This window comes from Gopherus flavomarginatus, chromosome 4 (assembly GCF_025201925.1).
Source record: "Gopherus flavomarginatus isolate rGopFla2 chromosome 4, rGopFla2.mat.asm, whole genome shotgun sequence".
Taxonomy (NCBI): Eukaryota; Metazoa; Chordata; order Testudines; family Testudinidae; genus Gopherus; species Gopherus flavomarginatus.
In genome coordinates, this window is record NC_066620.1 from 75846293 (window position 1) to 75868452 (window position 22160).

At 37.9% G+C, this 22160-nt stretch overlaps 1 protein-coding gene across 9 annotated transcripts in view; it reads left to right on the forward strand.

The window, feature by feature from the left end:
* Positions 1-22160, forward strand: part of CEP170 (centrosomal protein 170) — a 207499-nt gene that overhangs the window by 37249 nt on the left and 148090 nt on the right. For all 9 annotated transcript variants that reach the window (XM_050950377.1, XM_050950371.1, XM_050950373.1 and 6 more), the window contains exon 2: positions 8309-8454. In XM_050950377.1, the coding sequence (XP_050806334.1) occupies positions 8350-8454 (105 nt within the window). In that variant the 5' untranslated portion in view covers positions 8309-8349. The remainder of the gene's footprint in view (positions 1-8308; positions 8455-22160) is intronic.

Below are 22160 nucleotides of genomic sequence, written 5' to 3' on the forward strand. Positions count from 1 at the left end.
CATTGAAGCTCTACAGTGGCACTGCTGCAGTGTTTGTGTAGACCTGCCCTCAGTTGCTTGGTGCATAAGGGCCAAGGTGAAAGGTTCTGCATTTCCCCTTCTGAGCACTGTTGCCTCAGGTTGCATTATTTTAGGGTGCATAATCATTAGCCCAAAATGTTGCTTGCTTTTCTGAGGCATTTTCATCTCCTGCCATCTCCTCAGCACTGTCAGATGAGAAACTCCTACTCTAAGACTTTTATAGACTTTTCCTCATAGCCAGTACGTGATGTAAGATCATTCCAGTCAGTTGCCATAGAACCTGAAGAATGGTTTATTGTGCCTGTCCAAATGTAGATGCATGTTCTATTGCATCTACAAACATGGATGCACTTCTTGTCAACTGTTTATATCAAGACTTAGTGCTCCCAAAGTAGGCAGGGAACTGGATGCCCAAACAAATAAATGTTTGGTTTTCTGACTCTGTGTGTTTTAAAGAATGAATAAGAGATAACAAGTGCTCCTGAATCATCTGAGTGAGGTTGTAGTCTCAAATTATGTCTCTCATTGTGAAATAACCTGAAAGACTTAAAAGGGAGCATTGCAAATTCCACAAGGAGTGTGAAGGTATACCAAGTGATGCCTCTTAGATGACTTATGTCTCAGTGAGAGGTTCTTAGTGAGTCTTCTTATAAGGCATAGGCTTAGGTAAGGAAAAGTAATCTGTTTTTGTTGATTTTTGAAGTCATATAGATGTTCCTGTTATATGTAGAATACATTTTACCTTTTGTAATATGCGTATGGTAATTTTATTGTTTAAAAATCTGTGTATTACGTAACCAATAATGTTTTATGTTCGACTTAAATATAAGCTAATTTTATAACTATTTCCTATTTCCTGTCTGTTGAAAACAGTGATCAAATGGTCTCATGTAACATCATAGAGGCATCAGAAAGAAAACCCCTGAGTATTTCATTCAAACAAAAAATAGAATATTTTTAGCAGCAGTGTAATAAACTGAAATTTCCCTCCAACTGAAACATTAATATTCTCTTGTTATGGCTTAGAGGGATCAAAGGTACTTTGGTTTCAAGAAAGCACATACAGGATACTTCTAAAACAGCAACACTGTAAAATACATTTTAAATTTAAAACACTGGAAACATGATCATAGTTAACTTTTTTTTATTCCCATATCTGCTGCAGCTTTAAAAACTAATTATCTGAGGGAAGAAGGGAGGTGGCCAGAAAAAGAAAATTAATGAATTGTTTTTTTAACATCAGAAAGGTCAGGAGTGTTCTATCTAATAGAGATATTAATCCACCTCTCTCTCTTTCCTGATGCACCTAGTCTACTTCATTTTCTCGTCGGGAACAATTTTTCCCATTCAAATGTTTACAGTATAGCACACAAACAAAAACTATGTTAAAAGAATGTTAAATGTGAAAAGTCAAGCACTTCAAAGTTAGGAAATTAATGAATTTAGGTTGCGTGTACATTTTTAATTCCACTCCCCTCCCCACAGTGCATATGCATTATGACAGTCTTTATGACTGGACTTTAATTATATCATCACATGCTATGTTTTCCACAGGACCCCTTCCTTATTCAGTGCACAGGATGAACCTGCTCTCAGTATAAATCAGGGCTGTGTAGTCTGTCTGTAGGACACGTGCCTCATTTGTTGCAGAAGCTGGAAAACATAGAATGAATGAGGCAGGAAACTGCAGGAACAGAAGGGCCAGTGTAATGTTTAGGTCAGTTGAATGCTGCCCTAGAGAATTGGATTCTGTCTCTACCTCTGTCATAGAGTTCCTGATTAAATATCACTTGGCTGTTTGATAAACCCTCAAGATTGAGTTGTAAGAGTTGGAGTGTGATCCCAATGGCGATACCGGGATTCTTCAAGTATGAGCTTGCAGAATTTGATGTGCTAGGAGGATCATTAGCTTCCCTCGACTGTGCCAGCTACTGACAGGTGGCACTACAAGAATGCTGATCCATTGCCTCACATTCCGCCTCCACCATGCCAATGGTGAGAGGGAATTAAACATCATAATAAATGGGCAGACACTGAAGCATACCCAGTTTACTTAGGCATGACCCTTGACCAAACATAGAAAAGCCACCTGAGCAAATAGTAGCCAAGGACAAGACATACAACAACTTTCTTAGCAAACTGTCAGGTTCTTTATGGGGAGCGGATGCTCCAGTCTTGCCATCTCTTATTCAGTAGCAGAGTACTGTGCACCAATATGGAGTCACTCAGCACACACCAAACTTTTTGACATGCAACTCAACTCAAGAATGTGCATCATCATAGGAACTCTCCAACCAACTAATCCTTCATGGCTTCCATTTCTGAGCCACATTGTTCCCCCTTAAATCAGGAGGGAGATTACAGCAAGCAGGCTGCTTGAGAAGGTGTATGTCAACCCAAGCTTGCCCTTGTTCAATGATCTTTTTAGTCCACCAGATACGCATCTTTCATTATTACGCCCACTGTGATGAAGGCTGCCATGATAGGACGTGACACTTGAGTCCCTGTGGCAGGAAGACTGGTGCTTAACATCAACCATCAATCAGTTCCTTGGCCCAGTCCCTACGGCATGGCTGCCCAGCTTCAACCTGCCACGTCATCAGTGGACACTTCTTAACCGATTCCATACTGGGCAAGGCCGCTGTGCAACCAACCAGCACCATTGGGGTCTTTGAAACAATCCAAGCTGCAGTGCAGATAAAACAGCGATACACATTGTCAAGGAGTGCCCACTAACTAAATTCAGTAGTGGGCTCTGAGCTTCGCTTGGCCACTAAGAGCACATTGGCCTGCTAAACCTAGGGTTGTGAGTTCAATCCTTAAGGGGCCATTTGGGGATTGGCCCTGCTTTGAGCAGGGGGTTGGACTAGATGATCTCTTGAGGTCCCTTCCAACCCTAATAATCTATATCTATATCTATATATCTATTGCTTGGCTCAGCGAATATGCAAACACTAAATAAATAGAATTCCTGTGTGATGCTGGGCAAGTCACTTAAACCAGACTTTTCACATGTAGTCATGAATGGTATGTTTCTCATTTTCTAGGTGCCTGATTTGAGATCATAGAGTCTGATTTGCAGAAGTGCTGAGCACATGAGGCTAAGCTGGGTAAATAATGGATTTTAGTTTTGCTGGCAATTCCGAAAAATAAAAAAGCATTACCAGCACCACCTAAATCATATGTATTAGTGGTGGTAACAGGTTATATATTTTCTAAGAAGTTTATTTTAAAAAAATTTTTACAAAATTGTATTACTGATACTCAGCTTATATGAGAAGACCAGTGAAATTGTAGGCCTTGATCCTGCAAACATTTAGTTATGTTTTAATTTCAAGCACATGAGCAATCCCACTGGAAATCATGGAGTGGGACTACTTCATGCTTACAGCTAAGCATGGTGTGTGTGTATTTGCTCCCCAGGGGCTCAATCTTACATTCACTACTTATCTGATTGCATAAATCAGTTGGTTATTGCTAGCCATGAGCAACTATAAAAATGTAGGCTAATTGCTCAGCTATCTGAGATTAATACTTAATAATTAAAATTAAGGCTTATCTTACAGTGATGTCATTTTAGCGTATCAAAATAATCATCTTGGCAAGACATCTGCAGATATATCAGAATTGGGTTACACCCAACTCTTGGCTGCAGAATGCAGGGCCCCAGTTCTTAGAATTTAATTACATTATATAAATGATGTAGCTAGTTTCCCAGCTGGTGCATCATCTGTTTGACACAACTGTGAGTATAATAAATTTGTTGATACTTACAGACTGCAGAATAAGTTTCCAAAATTCATAGTTCTTGAACTACAAAACACTGTTACCTCTCCAGACATAGAAAACATTTCATAACTACAACAAAAGTCTGAAAACTTAGCTATGATATTTATTACAGTTTTAAAATTACCCAGAATTAAACTTTCTTGCCAACATCAGCAAGTCTTCAACTGTGAATTGTTCACCAACTTATTTAAAGTAAGCAATGTACTTCAAGATCAGTGGATATATTGAATTTTATGTACTATTTAAAATTTATTTTGCTGGTCTTGAGAACAGTTTTGCTTTATTATAGCAAAGTGGAGTTTTCTTTAGTGTAAGATGCAAATTGAAATTCCATGTGCAGTTTGCTTTCTTCATAGACTTGAAATGTTCACTGTAGTGTCGGTAAGAATTTCAGTAAAATTAATTCATATCTGTATTCAGTTCTGCATTATTATATAATTTAGTTGTTTTTTAGCTCCCTCGTTGGAAATTAACACCAATTTACAAAAGCAAGGAAATCCAAAGTTATAATTACCATTCTATCCTGAAGTCTGACCACAATGGCTAGATATTGCAACTCATAATGGATGTACAGTAGGCTTACTGTGGCCTCTGATAAAGAACTAGAACAACTGTAATATCTGAAACAATTGAGTGATTTAAAGGTGGAATGCCCAGCCCATTTTCTTGGCTTGTGATCTTTTAAAATCATAGTCTGTGTACTACCAGCAAGGCATTTACCTAATATAATGTTGTAAAATTACAGGAACAAAACAGACTAAAAAATACCGATAGCTTTTGTCATAAACAGATAGCTAAGGGTTAATGTCTCTTTCACCTGAAGCACCTGACCAGAGGACCAATCAGGAAACCGGATTTTTCAACTTTGGGTGGAGGGAATTGAGTGTCTGAGTCTTTGTTTTCTGCCTGCCTGCTTTCTCTGAGCTTTGGAGAAGTAGTTCTACTTTCTAATCTTCTGTTTCTAAGTGTAAGGACAAAGAGATCAGATAGTAAGTTATATGGTTTCTTTTCTTTGGTATTTGCATGAATATAAGTGCTGAAGTGCTTTGATTTGTATTCTTTTTGAATAAGGCTGTTTATTCAATATTCTTTTAAGCAATTGACCCTGTGTTGTATCATCTTAATACAGAGAGAACATTCGGATGTATTTTTCTTTCTTTTTATATAAAGCTTTCTTTTAAGACCTGTTGGAGTTTTTCTTTACTTCAGGGAAATTGAGTCTGTACTCACCAGGGAATTGGTGGGAGGAAGAAATCAAGGGGAGATCTGTGTGTTGAATTGCTAGCCTGATTTTGCATTCCCTCTGGGGGAATAGGAAAGTACTTTTTGTTTCCAGGATTGGGAACAAAGAGGGAGAGTCTCTCTGTGTAGTTTCACAGAGCTTGTGTCTGTGTATCTCTCCAGGAGCACCTGGAGGGGGGAAGGGAAAAAGGATTATTTCCCTTTGTTGTGAAACTCAAGGGATTTGGGTCTTGGGGTCCCCAGGGAAGGTTTTTCAGGGGGACCAGAGTGCCCCAAAACACTCTAATTTTTTGGGTGGTGGCAGCAGGTACCAGGTCCAAGCAGGTAACTAAGCTTGGAGGTTTTCATGCTAACCCCCATATTTTGGACGCTAAGGTCCAAATCTGGGACTAAGGTTATGTCAGCTTTCATGATACCTGCTGTACATAATTTAATTGTAGGCAAAATATATATATGCTTACTTCAAAATATTTAAGTATGAAATTAAACTATATAGGGCATATCAGTGCTCTAAAGTTATTAAAACATAACCTGGTGCTGCTGCTTTCTAGATTTTCAATGTGTTTTGAAATGCTAGATTTGTCTGTATAGCCCCATTGATCAAAGACACTGGTTTGTTCTAAAGAATATTTTAAAATTAAAATATGCATCAGGATTGATGATTTGTCACAATTCAGCCAGTGCTGTTTGAAACAACGCTAGCATTGTTTGATGGTAATGCTGACAGGCCCTTAACTATAAATGTGCTGCCAAGCAGTGCTATGATCGCTCAGAACGATAAATATTTAAGATCTTTTTCAGCTATCTTAATTTATTCTGTTCACTGTCAATATTTATAGTTTTCTGGAATGTTTGTGACATGGTTGTTGCTGACCTAATTGTTAATGTCTGTATTCTAAAAATCAAAATTGTTACTTTTCTTATTGATGATAAAATCTAGATATGCCAAATACCTTAATTGGATTTAAACTTCTTTTTTCAAATAAAACTTCATTGGGTATCAGTTTGAGCTGGATATTCAAATTAGAGCAACAAAACAACCCCCCAAATTTTATAGCAGTAAGCAGATGGAAGATTAAGAGGAGCAGAGTAAAAGCAGTAAGAAATATATTGAACTAGATAGTTTATGATTATGAATGCAGTACATTTGCAATCAGAACAAAACAAAAATATAAGATTTAAAAGCTGGAAAATAAAATCAGGTTAACTTAGTTCTCTCTCAGAAAAATAAACTGTTTTGTTTTGGTTAGCAGTTCTCTAAAATACATGAGATTTCTGCAGGTTTTTATTCATGAAATTGTCTTCTCTGTAGATGTTTGATATGTTTTGTCACACTGAAACAATTTTATTCATATTTTCTGAGCTGTAGGTTGCATTTACCCATACTATTTACATTCATTGGGAGAACGTTAATTGGAAACATTCTTGTTTTAAAAATATCTGATGTGGTAGAACCTATGGAAAGCTAATTCTCCTACATTCTGTGACCTGCATCTCTGAATACAAGAATACCTTGGTATAGACACTCGTATTAAAATAGCTTTAGTTTATTTGCTAAAGAAACCTACAGCAATGGAAGCCATGTATAAATTTTAGCCAATTTCTAATAAGTTCGATTTGACGTGTACAAAAACTACCAGTCCAGATGTAGAGCTCAGACTAGTTTTTTCAGTTTTTAGCATCTGCCATAATTGCCCTTCAGTGCATTTATGCTCTATTGTTAGGCTGTCAGATACAGCTTTGACCTTACTTCATTCCTATTAACATCAGAGATTACTATGCCTCAATTCAGATCAGTCTCTCTCTACTTCGTGTTGTAGTTTGCCTCTTGGATCATTGCTGGGACCATATTATTATTCTGCATTTACATGTTACTCTTTGTCTTCACATTCTACACTGCATTTTTGTTGTTAAGCAGATGATGTCATGATCTGCTGCAAACTCCATCCATTTGTCCGGTTGAGTTTGCCACTTTGAAATGTGATAAAGATATCAATTTCACATAATGTTATGAAATCTAGAACCGAACCAAAAATGCCAGTTGTTTGATTGAGATGGGGGCTCTCAGGTTGGCAACTCATATTGAGACCCTCTCCTAATGAAAGGAATGTTGGTGCTGTATTGACATAGATCTTTGTCAGTGGATTTATTCTCAGGTTTCACAACTAGAATATCTTACTAGATATTCTATCAACTAGAATATTTCTGGAATATTGTCTGGCTGCTACTTTTTTTTTAACAAGAGACTTGGAATGCTTGATAAATACTTAAATTTTTCCAAGGCTCGACTACTGAAGGCTTTTTTATGAGTGCTCCTAATTCAATTTTTGTCTATTATCCAGTAGCTGCTCACATTGGTGCCCTCCTCCCCATTAAATCGTATTAATTTTCAAACTCTCAGGGTATTTAATGGCTGTATTTTTCTTCATCCAAAGAAACTTTTACTGTCCTATATCCTAGACTGTCCATTGATGAATCAAGTGACTATATAAATATTGATTACTAACTATGCTTCAGGACTGTTACAGCTTTTAATATTTTTTGTTTGATTTGGTTTTTAATAATTATCTTTTTATAAAGTGTCTTGAGGATTTACTGTAAATTAAACTTGCATTTGAAAGATGTGTTCTAGTAATGGCTGCTTTTAAATTTCTCAAATGAAGAGCAAATAACTAATACATTTTTGCTGGGACTGTTTAATTTCAGATTACTGGGAAGGGGCACAGTTAAATATTCCTACAGTTTCTTTCCATTTTTAATTCTCTTTATAATTTGTTTTTTGGGAAAATGAAACTGTACTGTTTGATATTCAGACAAATGGATTAATAAAAAATACTTACATTCATTTCTTCTCTGAAAGAGAATGTATCTAATCTTGTCTTTTGTTGATGGTGCAAATGTGACATTTTATGTATTAATTTCCTTTGTAATAAGCAGTTAGACGTTAAAAGCTTTCTGAAAACGTGACTCAGGCATTGCTTATTTAACTAGCTACGGATTTATTTTGAATAGGCCTTCCTATTCAATTGAATGTGTCTAATTACATGAACCAAAGCCCTCAGATTTTATGTAAATCCAGTAATCTGTCTCACTTCGCATGACATCTGGATTCAATCCATTGGGAAATATACGTGCTCTTGAGAACTGCTTTTTTCAGATTCCTTATATATGCTGCTCACAGCACTTGCTGAGTAGGAGCTATAGCTAAAAATAACTAAATGGATTTCTCTCTCCCTCTCTTTCTGTGTTGCTGTAGGATGACGTAGCTTTGCCAAGGACTTAGCAGCTAAGCAGAAAATGAGCTTAACGTCCTGGTTTTTGGTGAGCAGTGGAGGCACCCGCCACAGGCTGCCACGAGAGATGATTTTTGTTGGAAGAGATGACTGTGAGCTGATGTTGCAGGTAATTGCATCAGCCTTCCATGTGTAACTGTTCAAAATTTGGATTTAATACACTAGATTTATATTTCTTTTGAGAATTAAGTTTGCCAACTGTTCAGTTTTTTGGACTCTTCATTTCTAGATCTTGCCAGGAGTTTTAATTGATCTAATCTTTTGCATTCCCCGTGCAGGAAAATGGTTACTATGAATGTGCTGCTGTTTGTTGTAGCTTCTGAATAGTGATTATTAAGGCTGCGATTTATTCATGGAGGTAACGGATGTCACGAAATCCATGACTTCCAAAGACCACCATGACTTCAGCCAGCGCTGCAGGCAGCAGTGGGGACTCCCGCCACCCCAGGGACTTCCGCCACTGCTTTTGAGGTGTTGCAACTGTTACCTGAATAGCTGCTTCTCTTAGTCCCTGAGCTTCCAAATACACATGCTTAATTTTATTACCATGAATAGTCTTCTAAGCTGCAAAGGGATTACTCATGGTAGTAAAGTTAAAGCGTATATGTGTTTTCAGAATCTGGGCCTGAAACACTTTGTGAATATCTTACTTGATCTTCCTGACAGTATTTAAAAGGCGGATTAGTAAGAAAATTTTTAAAATATAAAGCAGAGATGTTACTTTTTATTTATTATGACTACTCTCAAACCCTCTACTGCATTTTGTCCAAAAACAATAAAAGGCAAGGCTAGCTATTACAACAGGGATGTACCTGGTTTAAACTGAATGTATCTGAGATTTGTATTTATTCAATAAAACAATAGTTTTTAATGCAGCCATTAATGGCCATATCAAAATCTCCAGTGCAAAAAGCAGTTTTGAAAAGCCATCTTTTATGTGTAGTTATTATGAACAATACTACCAGTAAGTTACATTCTGGTTTTTTCATACCTCATAAAGAGCTCATTGTGTACACTAATGGTAGATAAATATGCCCTACTTTATCTTGTATAAAAGGCTGTTGTAAGAGAGAGATTTTTTTGAGAGGGGGAGGGGATGTTAGAACATTTTAAAGGGTAGGACCCTGGGAGATTTACGAGATATGTAACAGGACAAGCTTCTTGCCTAGAAGAATTTACCATCTAATGTGTTTACAGTAGAATAAATTAGTAAGGAGATATAGGCTGCAGCATGCAATGTCTTCAGTGTGATAATTGACTGCTTTGCTATTTAATTTTTTATAGCTGATACAGTAGTACAAATAACCCAGTATCTGAATGAAATTGGGGATTGAATGAGGCTAATGGTCAACCAAGATAAAAGTGAAGTAATACTAGTAGACTTGGAGAAGCAACTGGAAATATTGTCAGAGATGATTACAGAATCCCAGATTAAGAAAGTGTCTCTACTATTTGTAGCACAGGTTTGCTGTTTAATGGTAATCCTGTTCAGTGTTTTTTAGCTACACTTAGATGCTTAGGTCACAGTTAATTGACTGAGTACTATATTTTTCTTCTCTTCAGGAAGAGAAAAATAGGACCATTTCTTTTCAATGTGGTATATAGTTGTTTATACTTTGTGACCTATATTACTGTAGATCAAGTGTAGTATCTGTTCTTCGTGGCTTTACACCTTGGAACCATCTAGAAGGCAAAATTGGTGCAGAATGCAGTCATCAGTTTATTAAGAAGGGTCATGCAGAGAATCTGTTGGACTGATGTTCATAATCTGCACTGGTTACTGGTAGGTTTCCTTGGAGTATTTAACCTGAGTTTAGAACAGAGGTCGGCAACTTTTCAGAAGTGGTGTGCCGAGTCTTCATTTATTCACTCTAATTTAAGGTTTTGCGTACCAGTAATACATTTGAACTTATTTGGAAGGTCTCTTTCTATGAGTCTTTAATATATAACTAAACTCTTGATGTATGTAAAGTAAATAAGATTTTTAAAATGTTTAAGAAGCTTCATTTAAAATTAAATTAAAATGCAGAGTCCCTTGGACCGGTGGCCAGGACCTGGGCAGTGTGAGTGCCACTGAAAATCAGCTCACGTGCCGCCTTTGGCACACGTACCATAGGTTGCCTACCCCTGGTTTAGAATATGGCTGAACGAGAGACCACCACCTTCCCAGTACATCACTACCACATTTATGCTCGCCAGAGGTGCTTTCACAGATTTTTCTGGTTTAGCTAGGAGGAGCTGCTGAAAGGGTGCTCTCCATGAGTGTCCACCCAGGAAGGGGTCTTACTGTAACACTTGGGAGAAAGATGATATGAATAAGGCTACATTTTAGTCACAGGTATTTTTAGTAAAAGTCACAGACAGGTCACGGGCAGTAAACAAAAATTCACAGCTCGTGACCTTTCCATAACTTTTACTAAAAATACCCATGACTAAAACTTGGAGTGACACTCCCTGGGCGTGCCACTGGTGCTGGTGGAGGGTGACCTGAGTGCTGTGCGAGGGGAGATATAGGCGGCAGCACGTGGCCTGGGACCCCTACTGGTGGTGTGGGAGGGTTCGCCGACAGGCTTCCTACCTGACTCCGTGCCTCCCGCCAAGCAACAGCATAGTTTGGGTGTGGGAGAGGGCACGGGATTGGGGCACAGGACGGGGTGAGTCAGGCTCTGGGACATTTCCCCTTGCTCAGCTGCTAGGTGGAGGTGTGGCCAGGCAGCTCTGCACACTGCTTCCTCCCAGAGTGCTGGCTTCGCAGCTCCCATTGGCCAGGAACCATGGCCAGTGGGAGCTGTGGTGGTGCTCCCTGCAGGCGGAGGCAGTATGGAGAGCAGCCTGGCCACATCTCCACCTAGCAGCTGAGCGAGGGGGATGTCGGCACTTCCAGGAGAACATAAGAACACAAGAATGGCTGTACTGGGTCAGATCAAAGGTTCATCTAGCCCAGTATCTGTCTACCGACAGTGACCAATGCCAGGTGCCCCAGAAGGAGTGAACCTAACAGGCAATGATCAAGTGATCACTCTCCTGCCATCCATCTCCATCATCTGACAAACAGAGGGTAGGGGCACCTTTCCTTACCCATCCTGGCTAATAGCCATTTATGGACTTAACCACCATGGATTTATCCAGTTCTTTGTTAAATGCTGTTATGGTCTTAGCCTTCACAACCTCCTCAAGTACAGAGTTCCACAAGTTGACTGTGCGCTGCGTGAAGAACAACTTCCTTTTATTTGTTTTAAAACTGATGCCTGTTAATTTCATTTGGTGACCCCTAGTTCTTGTATTATGGGAATAAGTAAATAACTTTTCCTTATCCACTTTCTCCACATCACTCATAATTTTATATACCTCTATCATATCCCCTCTTACTCTCCTCTTTTCCAAGCTGAAGAGTCCTAGCCTCTTTAATCTTTCCTCATATGGGACCCTCTCCAAACCCCTAGTCATTTTAGTTGCCCTTTTCTGAACCTTTTCTAGTGCCAGGTTATCTTTTTTGAGGTGAGGAGACCACATTTGTACACAGTATTCGAGATGTGGATGTACCAGGGATTTATACAAGGGCAATAATATATTCTCCATCTTATTCTCTATCCCCTTTTTAATGATTCCTAACATATCGTTTGCTTTTTTGACCGCCTCTGCACACTGCGTGGACATCTTCAGAGAACTGTCCACGATGACTCCAAGATCTTTTTTCTGACTCGTTGTAGCTAAATTAGCCCCCATCATATTGTATGTATACTTGGGGTTATTTTTTCCAATGTGCATTACTTTACATTTATCCACATTAAATTTCATTTGCCGTTTTGTTGCCCAATCATTTACTTTTGTGAGATCTTTTTGAAGTTCTTCACAGTCTGCTTTGGTCTTAACTATCCTGAGCAGTTTAGTATCATCTGCAAACTTTGTCACCTCACTGTTTACCCCTTTCTCCAGATCATTTATGAATAATTGAATAGGGTTGGTCTAGGACTGACCTTTGGGGAACAGCACTAGTTGCCCCTCTCCATTCTGAGAATTTACAATTAATTCCTACCCTTTGTTCCCTGTCTTTTAACCAGTTCTCAGTCCACGAAAGGTCCTTCCCTTTTATCCCATGACAGCTTAATTTACGTAACAGCCTTTGGTGAGGGACCTTGTCAAAAGCTTTCTGGAAATCTAAGAATACTATGTCCACTGGATCCTCCTTGTCCACATGTTGACCCTTCAAAGAACTCTAATAGATTAGTAAGACACTATTTCCCTTTACAGAAACCATGTTGACTGTTGCTCAATAGTTTGTTTTTCTATGTAGCTGACAGTTTTATTCTATTGTTTCAACTAATTTGCCCGGTACAGACGTTAGACTTACCGGTCTGTAATTGCCGGGATCACCTCTAGAGCCCTTTTTAAATATTGGCGTTACATTAGCTAACTTCCAGTCATTGGATACCGAAGCCGATTTAAAGGACAGGTTACAAATCTTAGTTAATAGTTCCGCAACTTCACATTTGAGTTCTTTCAGAACTCTTGGGTGAATGCCATCTGGTCCCAGTGACTTGTTACTGTTCAGTTTATGAATTTAATTCCAAAACCTCCTCTAGTGACACTTCAGTCTGTGACAGTTCCTCAGATTTGTCACCTACAAAAGCCGGCTCAGGTTTGGGAATCTCCCTAACATCCTCAGCTGTGAAGACTGAAGCAAAGAATCCATTTAGTTTCTCCGCAATGACTTTATTGTCTTTAAGCGCTCCTTTTGTATCTCGATCATCAAGGGGCCCCACTGGTTGTTTAGCAGGCTTTCTGCTTCTGATGTACTTAAAACATTTTGTTATTACCTTTGGAGTTTTTGGCTAGCCGTTCTTCAAACTCCTCTTTGGCTTTTCTTATTATACTCTTGCACTTAATTTGGCAGTGTTTATGCTCCTTTCTATTTGCCTCACTAGGATTTGACTTCAACTTTTTAAAGGAAGTCTTTTTCTCTCTCACTGCTTCTTTTACATGGTTGTTAAGCCACCATGGTTTTTTTTTAGTTTTTACTGTGATTCTTAACTAAGTTGGGCCTCTTTTATGGTGTCTTTAAAAAGCGTCCATGCAGCTTGTAGGGATTTCACTTTAGTCACTGTACCTTTTAACTTCTGTTTAACTAACCCCCTCATTTTTGCATAGTTCCTCCTTTTGAAATTAAATGCCACAGTGTTGGGCTGTTGAGATGTTCTTCTCACCACAGGGATGTTGAATGCTATTGTATTATGGTCACTATTTCCAAGCGGTCCTGCTATAGTTACCTCTTGGACCAGCTCCTGCGCTCTACTCAGGATTAAATCTAGAGTTGCCTCTCCCCTTGCGGGTTCCCGTACCAGCTGCTCCATGAAGCAGACATTTAAAGTATTGAGAAATTTTATCTCTGCATTTCGTCCTGAAGTGAAATGTTCCCAGTTAATATGGGGATAATTGAAATCCCCCACTATTATTGGGTTCTTAATTTTGATAGCCTCTCTAATTTCTGTTAGCATTTCATCATCACTATTACTGTCCTGGTCAGGTGGTCGATAATAAATCCCTAATATTATATTTTTATTAGAGCATGAAATTTCTATGTATAGAGATTCTATGGAACACGTGGATTCGCTTAAGATTTTTACTTCATTTGAATCTACATTTTTTTTCATATATAGGGAGACCCCCAGGTAAGTGCGGTCCAGAGCCGTCCCGTGCCCCAACCCCCTACCCCCCTCAGACACCCAAATTCTGCTCGGGGGAGGGGCACAGTGGCCCAGGACTGCTCCAGCGGTGGCTGGTATGACTGGTGCTGGGGCTGCCTGAGCTGCCCCTGAGCCAGTCGCACTGGCTGCTGCCGAAGTCACGGAAAGTCATGGAATCCATAACTTCCATGACCTCCATGACAAACTCACAGCCTTAGATATGATTTTTCATGTGTGTATATATAATCATACCACCTTTCTCCCAAATGTTAGATCACTGAAATAATGATCACTGAAGTATGATGATTGATTGATTATGGTGGACCATTATCGAGTTGCATTATGAATTGTGTAGTATTTAAGCTTTGTTTTTAAGGTTCCAAAAATATTTTAGTCATTCTTAATTTATATGCTGAGATAATTAGTTGTTCTTATTCTTATTTTATGAGTGAATTGATACTAGTGAAAAATTAAAAAGAAGATTGCTACATGAGATTGGTTTAATTTTAAATATAATTAATCATTTATGGAATTGTCTATATCTGGAAATCTATACAAAAAACATTTTAATTCCAGAATGTTGTAGTGGAGGGTTAATACAAAGCTCACCACAGTGGAAACATTTGAGCCCTATACCTATTTTAAAAGAACATTAACAGTTAAGATATTGAAATAGTTCCTTTCTGTCAAATAATTTTTCGTCACTAACAATTTCCCCTTCCAACTTATGTTGTCCAGGCACTTGAAAAATTTCTATGGTAAATGTTCCTGCATATATTGTAATCTTTTTGCCCTCACATCAGTTTTTCTTTAGTGTCCTGAAAATTGTATTTAAGCAAGATCTTTCAGGTGTTGCATATCAGTGTTTTGCTGAAAAATGTTGGCGAACTAAATACTTAAAGGTTTTTAGAAGTATCACTGGCCTTCAAATAATTCTGTTTTCTATACACACCTGGTGATAATTGGGTTGTTTTATCTCTTGTCATGGGCACTGCTCCATGTTTGTTCTTTGTCATACATCTTACCAACAAAGAAAAATAGAGTTGCAGCTTGCTAGAATGAGGCCAGTGTTTTATTTCTAGTAACCTTGATACTAAAATCATCTATGTTTGTAGTTTCTCATTTCATGTTTTCTATCTCTGTGAATAATAGTAAGTTAACCAGATTACATTAACTCTATATTTTATTTTAATTGCACAGTAGAAGGTCACGTAATTTATAAATTTCAAAGTTTTGTTTAGGACTAAACGTGAGGGGAGAATTTTAATGTTATTTCTAAAACATGAATAGGAGAGTTGGAGTTCACTCCTGCAAGGTGCTGAGCTCTCCAATACTTTTCAGCATGAGAACCATATAGAGTAACCTTATGATCACTGATTATTTCAGTCTGTCTTCTAGAGCTGACTTTCCTTGTTATGTATACCTTCTATTGTTGCTAGGTATCTTTGTCCATCTCTATGGACAGCACATGTAACGCAACAGTTACTATAACTACTAACCATTCAAAGTTCATTTTGATAGTCCACTTATAAATTACCTTGATGACAGCATTAAACTTAGGTCAGCCTAAGGTTTCATTCCAAGGAAACGTTTTTAGCCAATACATTGTATGTGGCAAAAAGACTACATTAAGGTACATATATTTTTATATTTTGCTAGCTGAACTCTGTAGCATATACCAATAATTAGACATCTTAGCTTTATTGTCTGAAGTAGCTGTGCAATCCTCTGAATAGATTGTGTTTCTTTGGTTTCAGTCACAGCCACTGGTTCATAGAGTTGATTCTAAGAATTATGCCTTCAAGTACAAAAAAGCAGTACTGTTCTGTTTTGTCTGCTCCTTACCTCTCTTCCCCGTCCCTCCATTTCATTAATGTATTGGAGAGTTGTTGGGTTAATTTGTTTGTTTCATAAGACCTAAGTTAGTAGGATTTGCACAACTCTCTATATTTTACTAATTAAAGATGTAAAATATCTACCTTAAATCTAAAGTTTGATTGTCAATCAGCAGCTATACTTTGTTCAGAGAATTGTAAATATTTTATTAACCTTTTTGTTCTGTATTTAAAAGAGGAGAAGTAGTGTAGTGATTGTCTGGAAAACATGTTATTTATTTATTTATTGTTTTACTTGTTTTAGGAGACTAGAAATATAAACAATAATACCTGTTTTAGGGTTGCTTCATCTTTGCAGTGACATTTTGTGAGCTAAAATAATGTGTTCAATACAATTATGATTAAAAAAATATTTGCACAAATTTTTGCACAGAGCATGTTAGTTAAAATTCTGCAGAGTATGGTTGGTTGTTCAATCAATCAATACTCAGTACAGAACAGTTTTTTAATTCCTTTTTTCTTAAAAATACCAGTCTGTTAACTGTAGTTGCTTCCAGACTATAACTAGGGGAATTATTGATGGGTTATGGAGCCTTTTGTTGAGAGGTTACTAGTTGAAATCCAGTCTATGTGGGTTGTAATGAAGTTATTATCTGACTACTTAGAAGACTTTGTGAAGTGTCTGGATGGAGCCATTCCCTTTTCTTGTGAAAACTTCAAACATGACACAAACCACTACCCCAAATGACATACAAGCACATTTATGGAGCAATACCAGGCAGCTTGTACTGATGCTGCCCATCTTTCTCTGTGGATAAAGAGCTTTAGACTCCAGGATTATCCAGAGTGGCATGTTTTCTAGCACAAAATTGACTTTTTAAAAATGTCTGAGGAGAGGAGGAAAAGAGTTGACGGTAGATCAGAAAAATTGTAATCTTTAAGATTTGAATTTACTGCTTTAAAGAAAATGTTTATTTCTTTAATTTTTGCATCAGGAAACTTGGTGGGCTAGTCCTGTAGCTGTGATTTTTTTTTTTTTTTTTTTTTGTCCTGAGATTGGAAACAGATTCAAACTTAGGAAAAGGATGTCAAGAATAAAAGATTTCCATTTCTAACAGGGAGATCTTAAAGTTGAGCTTAGGGGCCCTACACAATTTTTTGTTTTAAAAAAATTAACCTGTCTTGTTTATTGGCAGGGAGGCTACTTTAATGATCAAGTCTTGTTACAGTCGGTGAAACTTGATATGGGAGCTCAAAGCACTTCTGTCCTTTCCTTTCTTTCTCCCTCTTTTGGCAATATTATAATTGTTGCTGCACTTTGACTGTATATCTTGCTGCTTTACCTTATTAGCCATTCAGTAACATATATGGATACCAATTTCTGTACTATTACTGCTTTTGTGCTTGTATATCAGTCAGGTTTTCTTCTTTTGCTATTTGTCATGTGACATGAATTACATCTGTTGCAGAAAATGGATTAATACAGTTTTACTTCAGAATTCATGATCAGATTTGTGCTAATTCAGTGGTATGATCTGCTCTCAAGTGTACTGGCACATTGCTGTTGGGACTCTCTTGCATAGTAAGTTTAAGAATCACATTGAAAAAGCAATGTGCAAAGCCAGAGTGATAAGTGTGAAACTCAAAAGCATGGGAGTGTGACGTTTCTTGCTGAATATTAACGCTATCAAAGTAGCTGGATGTGCTATTGCTTCTTCAGAGGCTGTGGAGACAGTTAACATATTTCACACTATCTGATGCAGTCTAGCATGTAGGAAATTTGAGATTTAGAGTGGAAAGAGAGCCAACTCTATCTTGCCAGCTTTTTTTTAAAAATCCATTCCTTTTATCTAAAATGATACTTCTACCTTTTTCAAACCTTTTATAAAATTGTTTCAGTATTGCCATTTATTTAGAAAGCTACTTACTGAATATTAACTGTTGTTTAATAATATACCCTGTAGTTCTGTAGTCCTCTCTAAGCATGTGCTAAACTTAATGTTACCATAGGACATTACAGATATTTACAAGCCTATTTTCTAAAATGACCCTCCATGTTTAGAAAAGTAATTATTTCTCTGAAAAAATGGATTGTGCAGTATTGTAATGGGTTATTTTTCATGCAGTGTTTTCTATGTTTATTGTATGATAAAAGAATATCTTTAGAATTGTTTGAAAGAACACACAGTTGAAGTCCAGGGAATTTAATCCAAGAAGAGAAACAGTATTATTCGTTAGGAAACTAAGCAGATCTGAAGTGTTCGACAAACTTAAAGTTGAGATTTGACTACTCATAGGACTTCCACCAGAGAAAGATGAGAACTGCAGATGTTGAAATAGGGAACAGCCAGGAATAAGAGAGAGTAACTATAGTAACAGAAGAGAGTAGAGAAATCAGGAGAAGAGAAGTTCCAGTTGAAGGCAAGCATCAAGTACTCAGATGAGGAGGAAGGCTAGGGGAAGGAAAATGTGAAAGCACAAGCAACGTTGAAAAAGAAATGGTGAGGTTTGAACAGTGGGGAACTTGGATGTAACAAAAGTGGAGACAGCAGTTCTTCACGAAGGTCAGATCAACAGTGACACAGATGTTGAATATGGGGATGAAACCAGAGATGAAAAGTCAAATAAATTAAAGAAAGTGGGAGGCAGTGGAGTCAGCATGTTCATCAATGTGGAATTTAAAGTCACTTCTGGGAGTAGAGACTTGAACAAAGCAAGTCATAGAAATGGAAGATGGTCCATAGGGAGAGTAGATAATAGCCACTTAGGGCTCGTCTACACTTACCGGAGGATTGACACAAGGCAAACAATGAATCAGCGGTCAAGAAGACCTGCTAAATCGACTGCAGATCGTTCTCCTGTCGATTCCTGTACTCCACTGGATCGAGAAGAGTAAGAGGAGTCGACCAGAGAGCATTTCTCATTGACATCACATAGTGTGGACCCTGCAGTAAGTAGATCTGAGCTATGTCGACTTGAGTTATGCTCTTCACATAACTCAAATTGCGTAGCTTAGAGCTACTTTTTTCCATAGTGTAGACAAGGCGTTACAGAGGAGGGAGAGAAGAAGATAAACAAGAATTTGAAGAAATTGACATAAAAATCTTTGGAAGTGTGTACAGTAGACACAACATATCAATGCCCTTTTGCTATGCTGCTCCTAAATTGCTGTTAAGGGGTGTGTTGTTTGACCAAAGGCAGCCTGCTTTTTCCAAGATGTAAAATAGCTACAGTACGTGCTAACAATATGATGTATGTTTATTATTATTGCTTCAGTATTGCATTAGTGTATGTAGTGTACATTTTTAAACACGTGTTCTGCTCTGCATTTGTAGCCTATTACCATATTGTATCAAGAAAGTGGTATTAATTGAGTTAACAATATAAAAGTGTCCATTTTTATTTTTGTTTTTGGAAGAATCAAACATCAACCATGACAAGAAACCCAACCTCTTGCTCTTACTTGTAAACATTTTTGTACTTGCACTTGCGTGTACTTTGTACGCACTGTAAATTGTCCTGGATTAGGATGTCTGCTAAGCAAATAATAATACTGTAGTAACCTAAATTGAAGTATTATTCCACACCAAAGTGTACTCTATTTATACAGTGTGTATCAACTTGTAAAAAAAGAATGGATAAACTAACTAATTTCAGGTGACAGAAGTCTTAATTTTCTTGGCTTTTCAGTCAGTTTTGTTTTGAAAATGGTATTCAGTGTCCCAAAGAGACCTGTAGACCCTGTCACCAAGTTCCTCTAGCTGAGAATAGTGCCAAAGTGTGTTCAGAGCCTTCAACAACTCAGTTTATTGGAGGGAGAACTTGATCAAGATCATTCTCTTTGTCTTCGTTATGATTGTCTCATCAACACAATCTCATTTCTCTGGCTTTGCAACAGTTGCAGTGCTCAGTAATTCCTCATCAGTTAGCTCTCCAAACATGAGCAAATCCTCAGCCACAGCAGCTACTGAGTTCTTTTTTTCCTTGTTGACTGGAAGTGGAAAATCATTTGGGAGGTTGTCAAATTCTTTAATATCCTTGTCTTGCACACTCTCCACTGGTACAACATCTTTGTCTTTCCTGAAACAGTTGGTAATTGTCGGCTTTACATCTTGCCATGCTTCAGCAACAAGATGAACTCAGTCTAATACATTTACAGTTTTCAGGAATGTCTGAACATGTGTATTAGGGTCCACATCAAGGACAACAATAGTCCAGTTTGCTATTTTTGATCGGTAATGTCCCTTCATGTTCTTAATCACGTCTTGATCCATAGGTTGCATCAAAGATATTGTGTTGGGGGTAAAGATTCAAGCTGAATCTTAGTGAGAACCACTCCTTGAGGGTATGCAGAGCAGTTATCCAATAAAAGATATATCTTATAGCTCTGCAAACGAAGCTGAGGATCCCACATTTAGCCAGTTGATGACCATTTGTTGAACTGACATAATCGAGGGGAAAGTTACTGAAATCCTTTGGAAAGCATCTGGGTCATTTTGACTTCTTGATCATGAATAGCAGGCGTTTGCCACTCCCATCAGTGTTAGCACAGATCGGCATATATACCCTGTCCTTTAAAGCTTTCCTTCCTTCTAGCTTTAACTTCGTTTCTACATGTCCTCTGTCACAGAGCCCTTTAAAATGAAGTCCTGTTTTGTCAGCATTGTAGATGTCAGCCGGTCAAAACTTCTCAAGAATGTGAGGAAGTTGTTCCCACTGCTATGCTGTCTTTGGTAAGCGACACTAAAGCATTTCTTCCATCTGGTAAAGCAGGCATCACTTGCCTTAAAATCGTTCAATCCAAGTGAAGCGACAAGGTGATGGGCTTTTTCCTTGATTGCAAGTTCAGCAAGCAGTGTCTTCTCCTTGAACCATATAAAGAGAGCCTGGTTGAAATCAAGGGATTTTCCTTCACACTTGCACTTATGGCAACTATTTGATAGTCCGTCTTCATATTTAGCCAAAAGCTTATCCTTCTGCTTCCATATTCCGAATTCAACCTACCTGTGCAACTCCCATTTGACTACAGTCTGGTTTTGAGTAGTCCCCGGAGTTTGACAGTCTCAGATAATCTGTATTTTTTTCTTTAAGTGACAGACCTCTTGGCATTTTGTCTGGTTTTGCCACACAGAAAAGGATGCAAGTAAGCAGAAGATGTGATGTCACAACATCACAAATGTTGCTCTTATGTGGCGACTATGTTGCTGTTAGTGAGTGGACAATTCACAATAGGGGAAGTGTTCCCAGGGGAAATGTTGCTCATACGCAGCAGTTACTCTTCCAAGGTGTTGCTGCTAACAGACTTCTACTGCATAACATACATATGCATGTGTATATGTTTGTTTATGTATACATATATAAATGCAACTGGGTGTACTTCAACAGGCTGTACATTAAAAGCATTGCAGTTCAGATTCAAACATTGAGGTAGGGATCCCCTCCAAAGGCCTTATAGGTTGATTACTCGTGAACCTCTGACGTTAAGATGTCATATAAACAAATTTTTTCCATTGTAAGTAATAATGTTGTCAACTCATGGTTTTATCATGACTGTTGCAATATTTTTGTTTTTTGTTTTTCATATCTCCAGCTCTTAGAATCTAGTTATATGAGAATTTTATCTTAAAAAAAGATTTTTTAGTCCTCATATTTACAGAGGAAAACTTAGACAAAGTGACCCAATGGCATCCTAAAGACTCGTAAACCAAAAAACAAATTAGAATCCCAAATTTATTTTTTAAAGTTCTCATGACTTTTATGCCATTTTTTTGTTTTTTAGGGCCTGACTCATGTTTTTTGTAATGCTTGGGGTTGGAAATGCTGAGATATTCATAGTTGTGAAGAAAAGCAGGGAGAATCACAACAGTTCAGCATATAGTTTCTTTTAGACTGAAGCACAGAGAGGCAAAATTTGCTCCAACAGTGATATCTTGAAAAAATGAAAAATCTAATGGCATCCACTTTCAGTTTCTCAAGGGCTCTTGAACTTGCAAATACCCTGTCTTGTTTTTGGATGAAGTCCAGACCAGCAAGGGGTCATGTCACTGCTTCTCCTGTAACCCTGAATGCTCTAAAATGTTCTGCTGCTATCTGTTAGGCAGAAGCTCTAACTCCAGCAGCCTGGTTGTTACTCCACAGCCACACTCTGGTAACCAAGACTGGTGGAGACTACTAGCCAAGTGACACAACATACTTCTAGTCCAGAATTTCTCCAAAACTACCTTTGCCAAAGTGTCTGGTCCTCTCCTGAACCATTCAGAGAAATAATAAGGTTCATTTGATCCTTCAAAGAGACA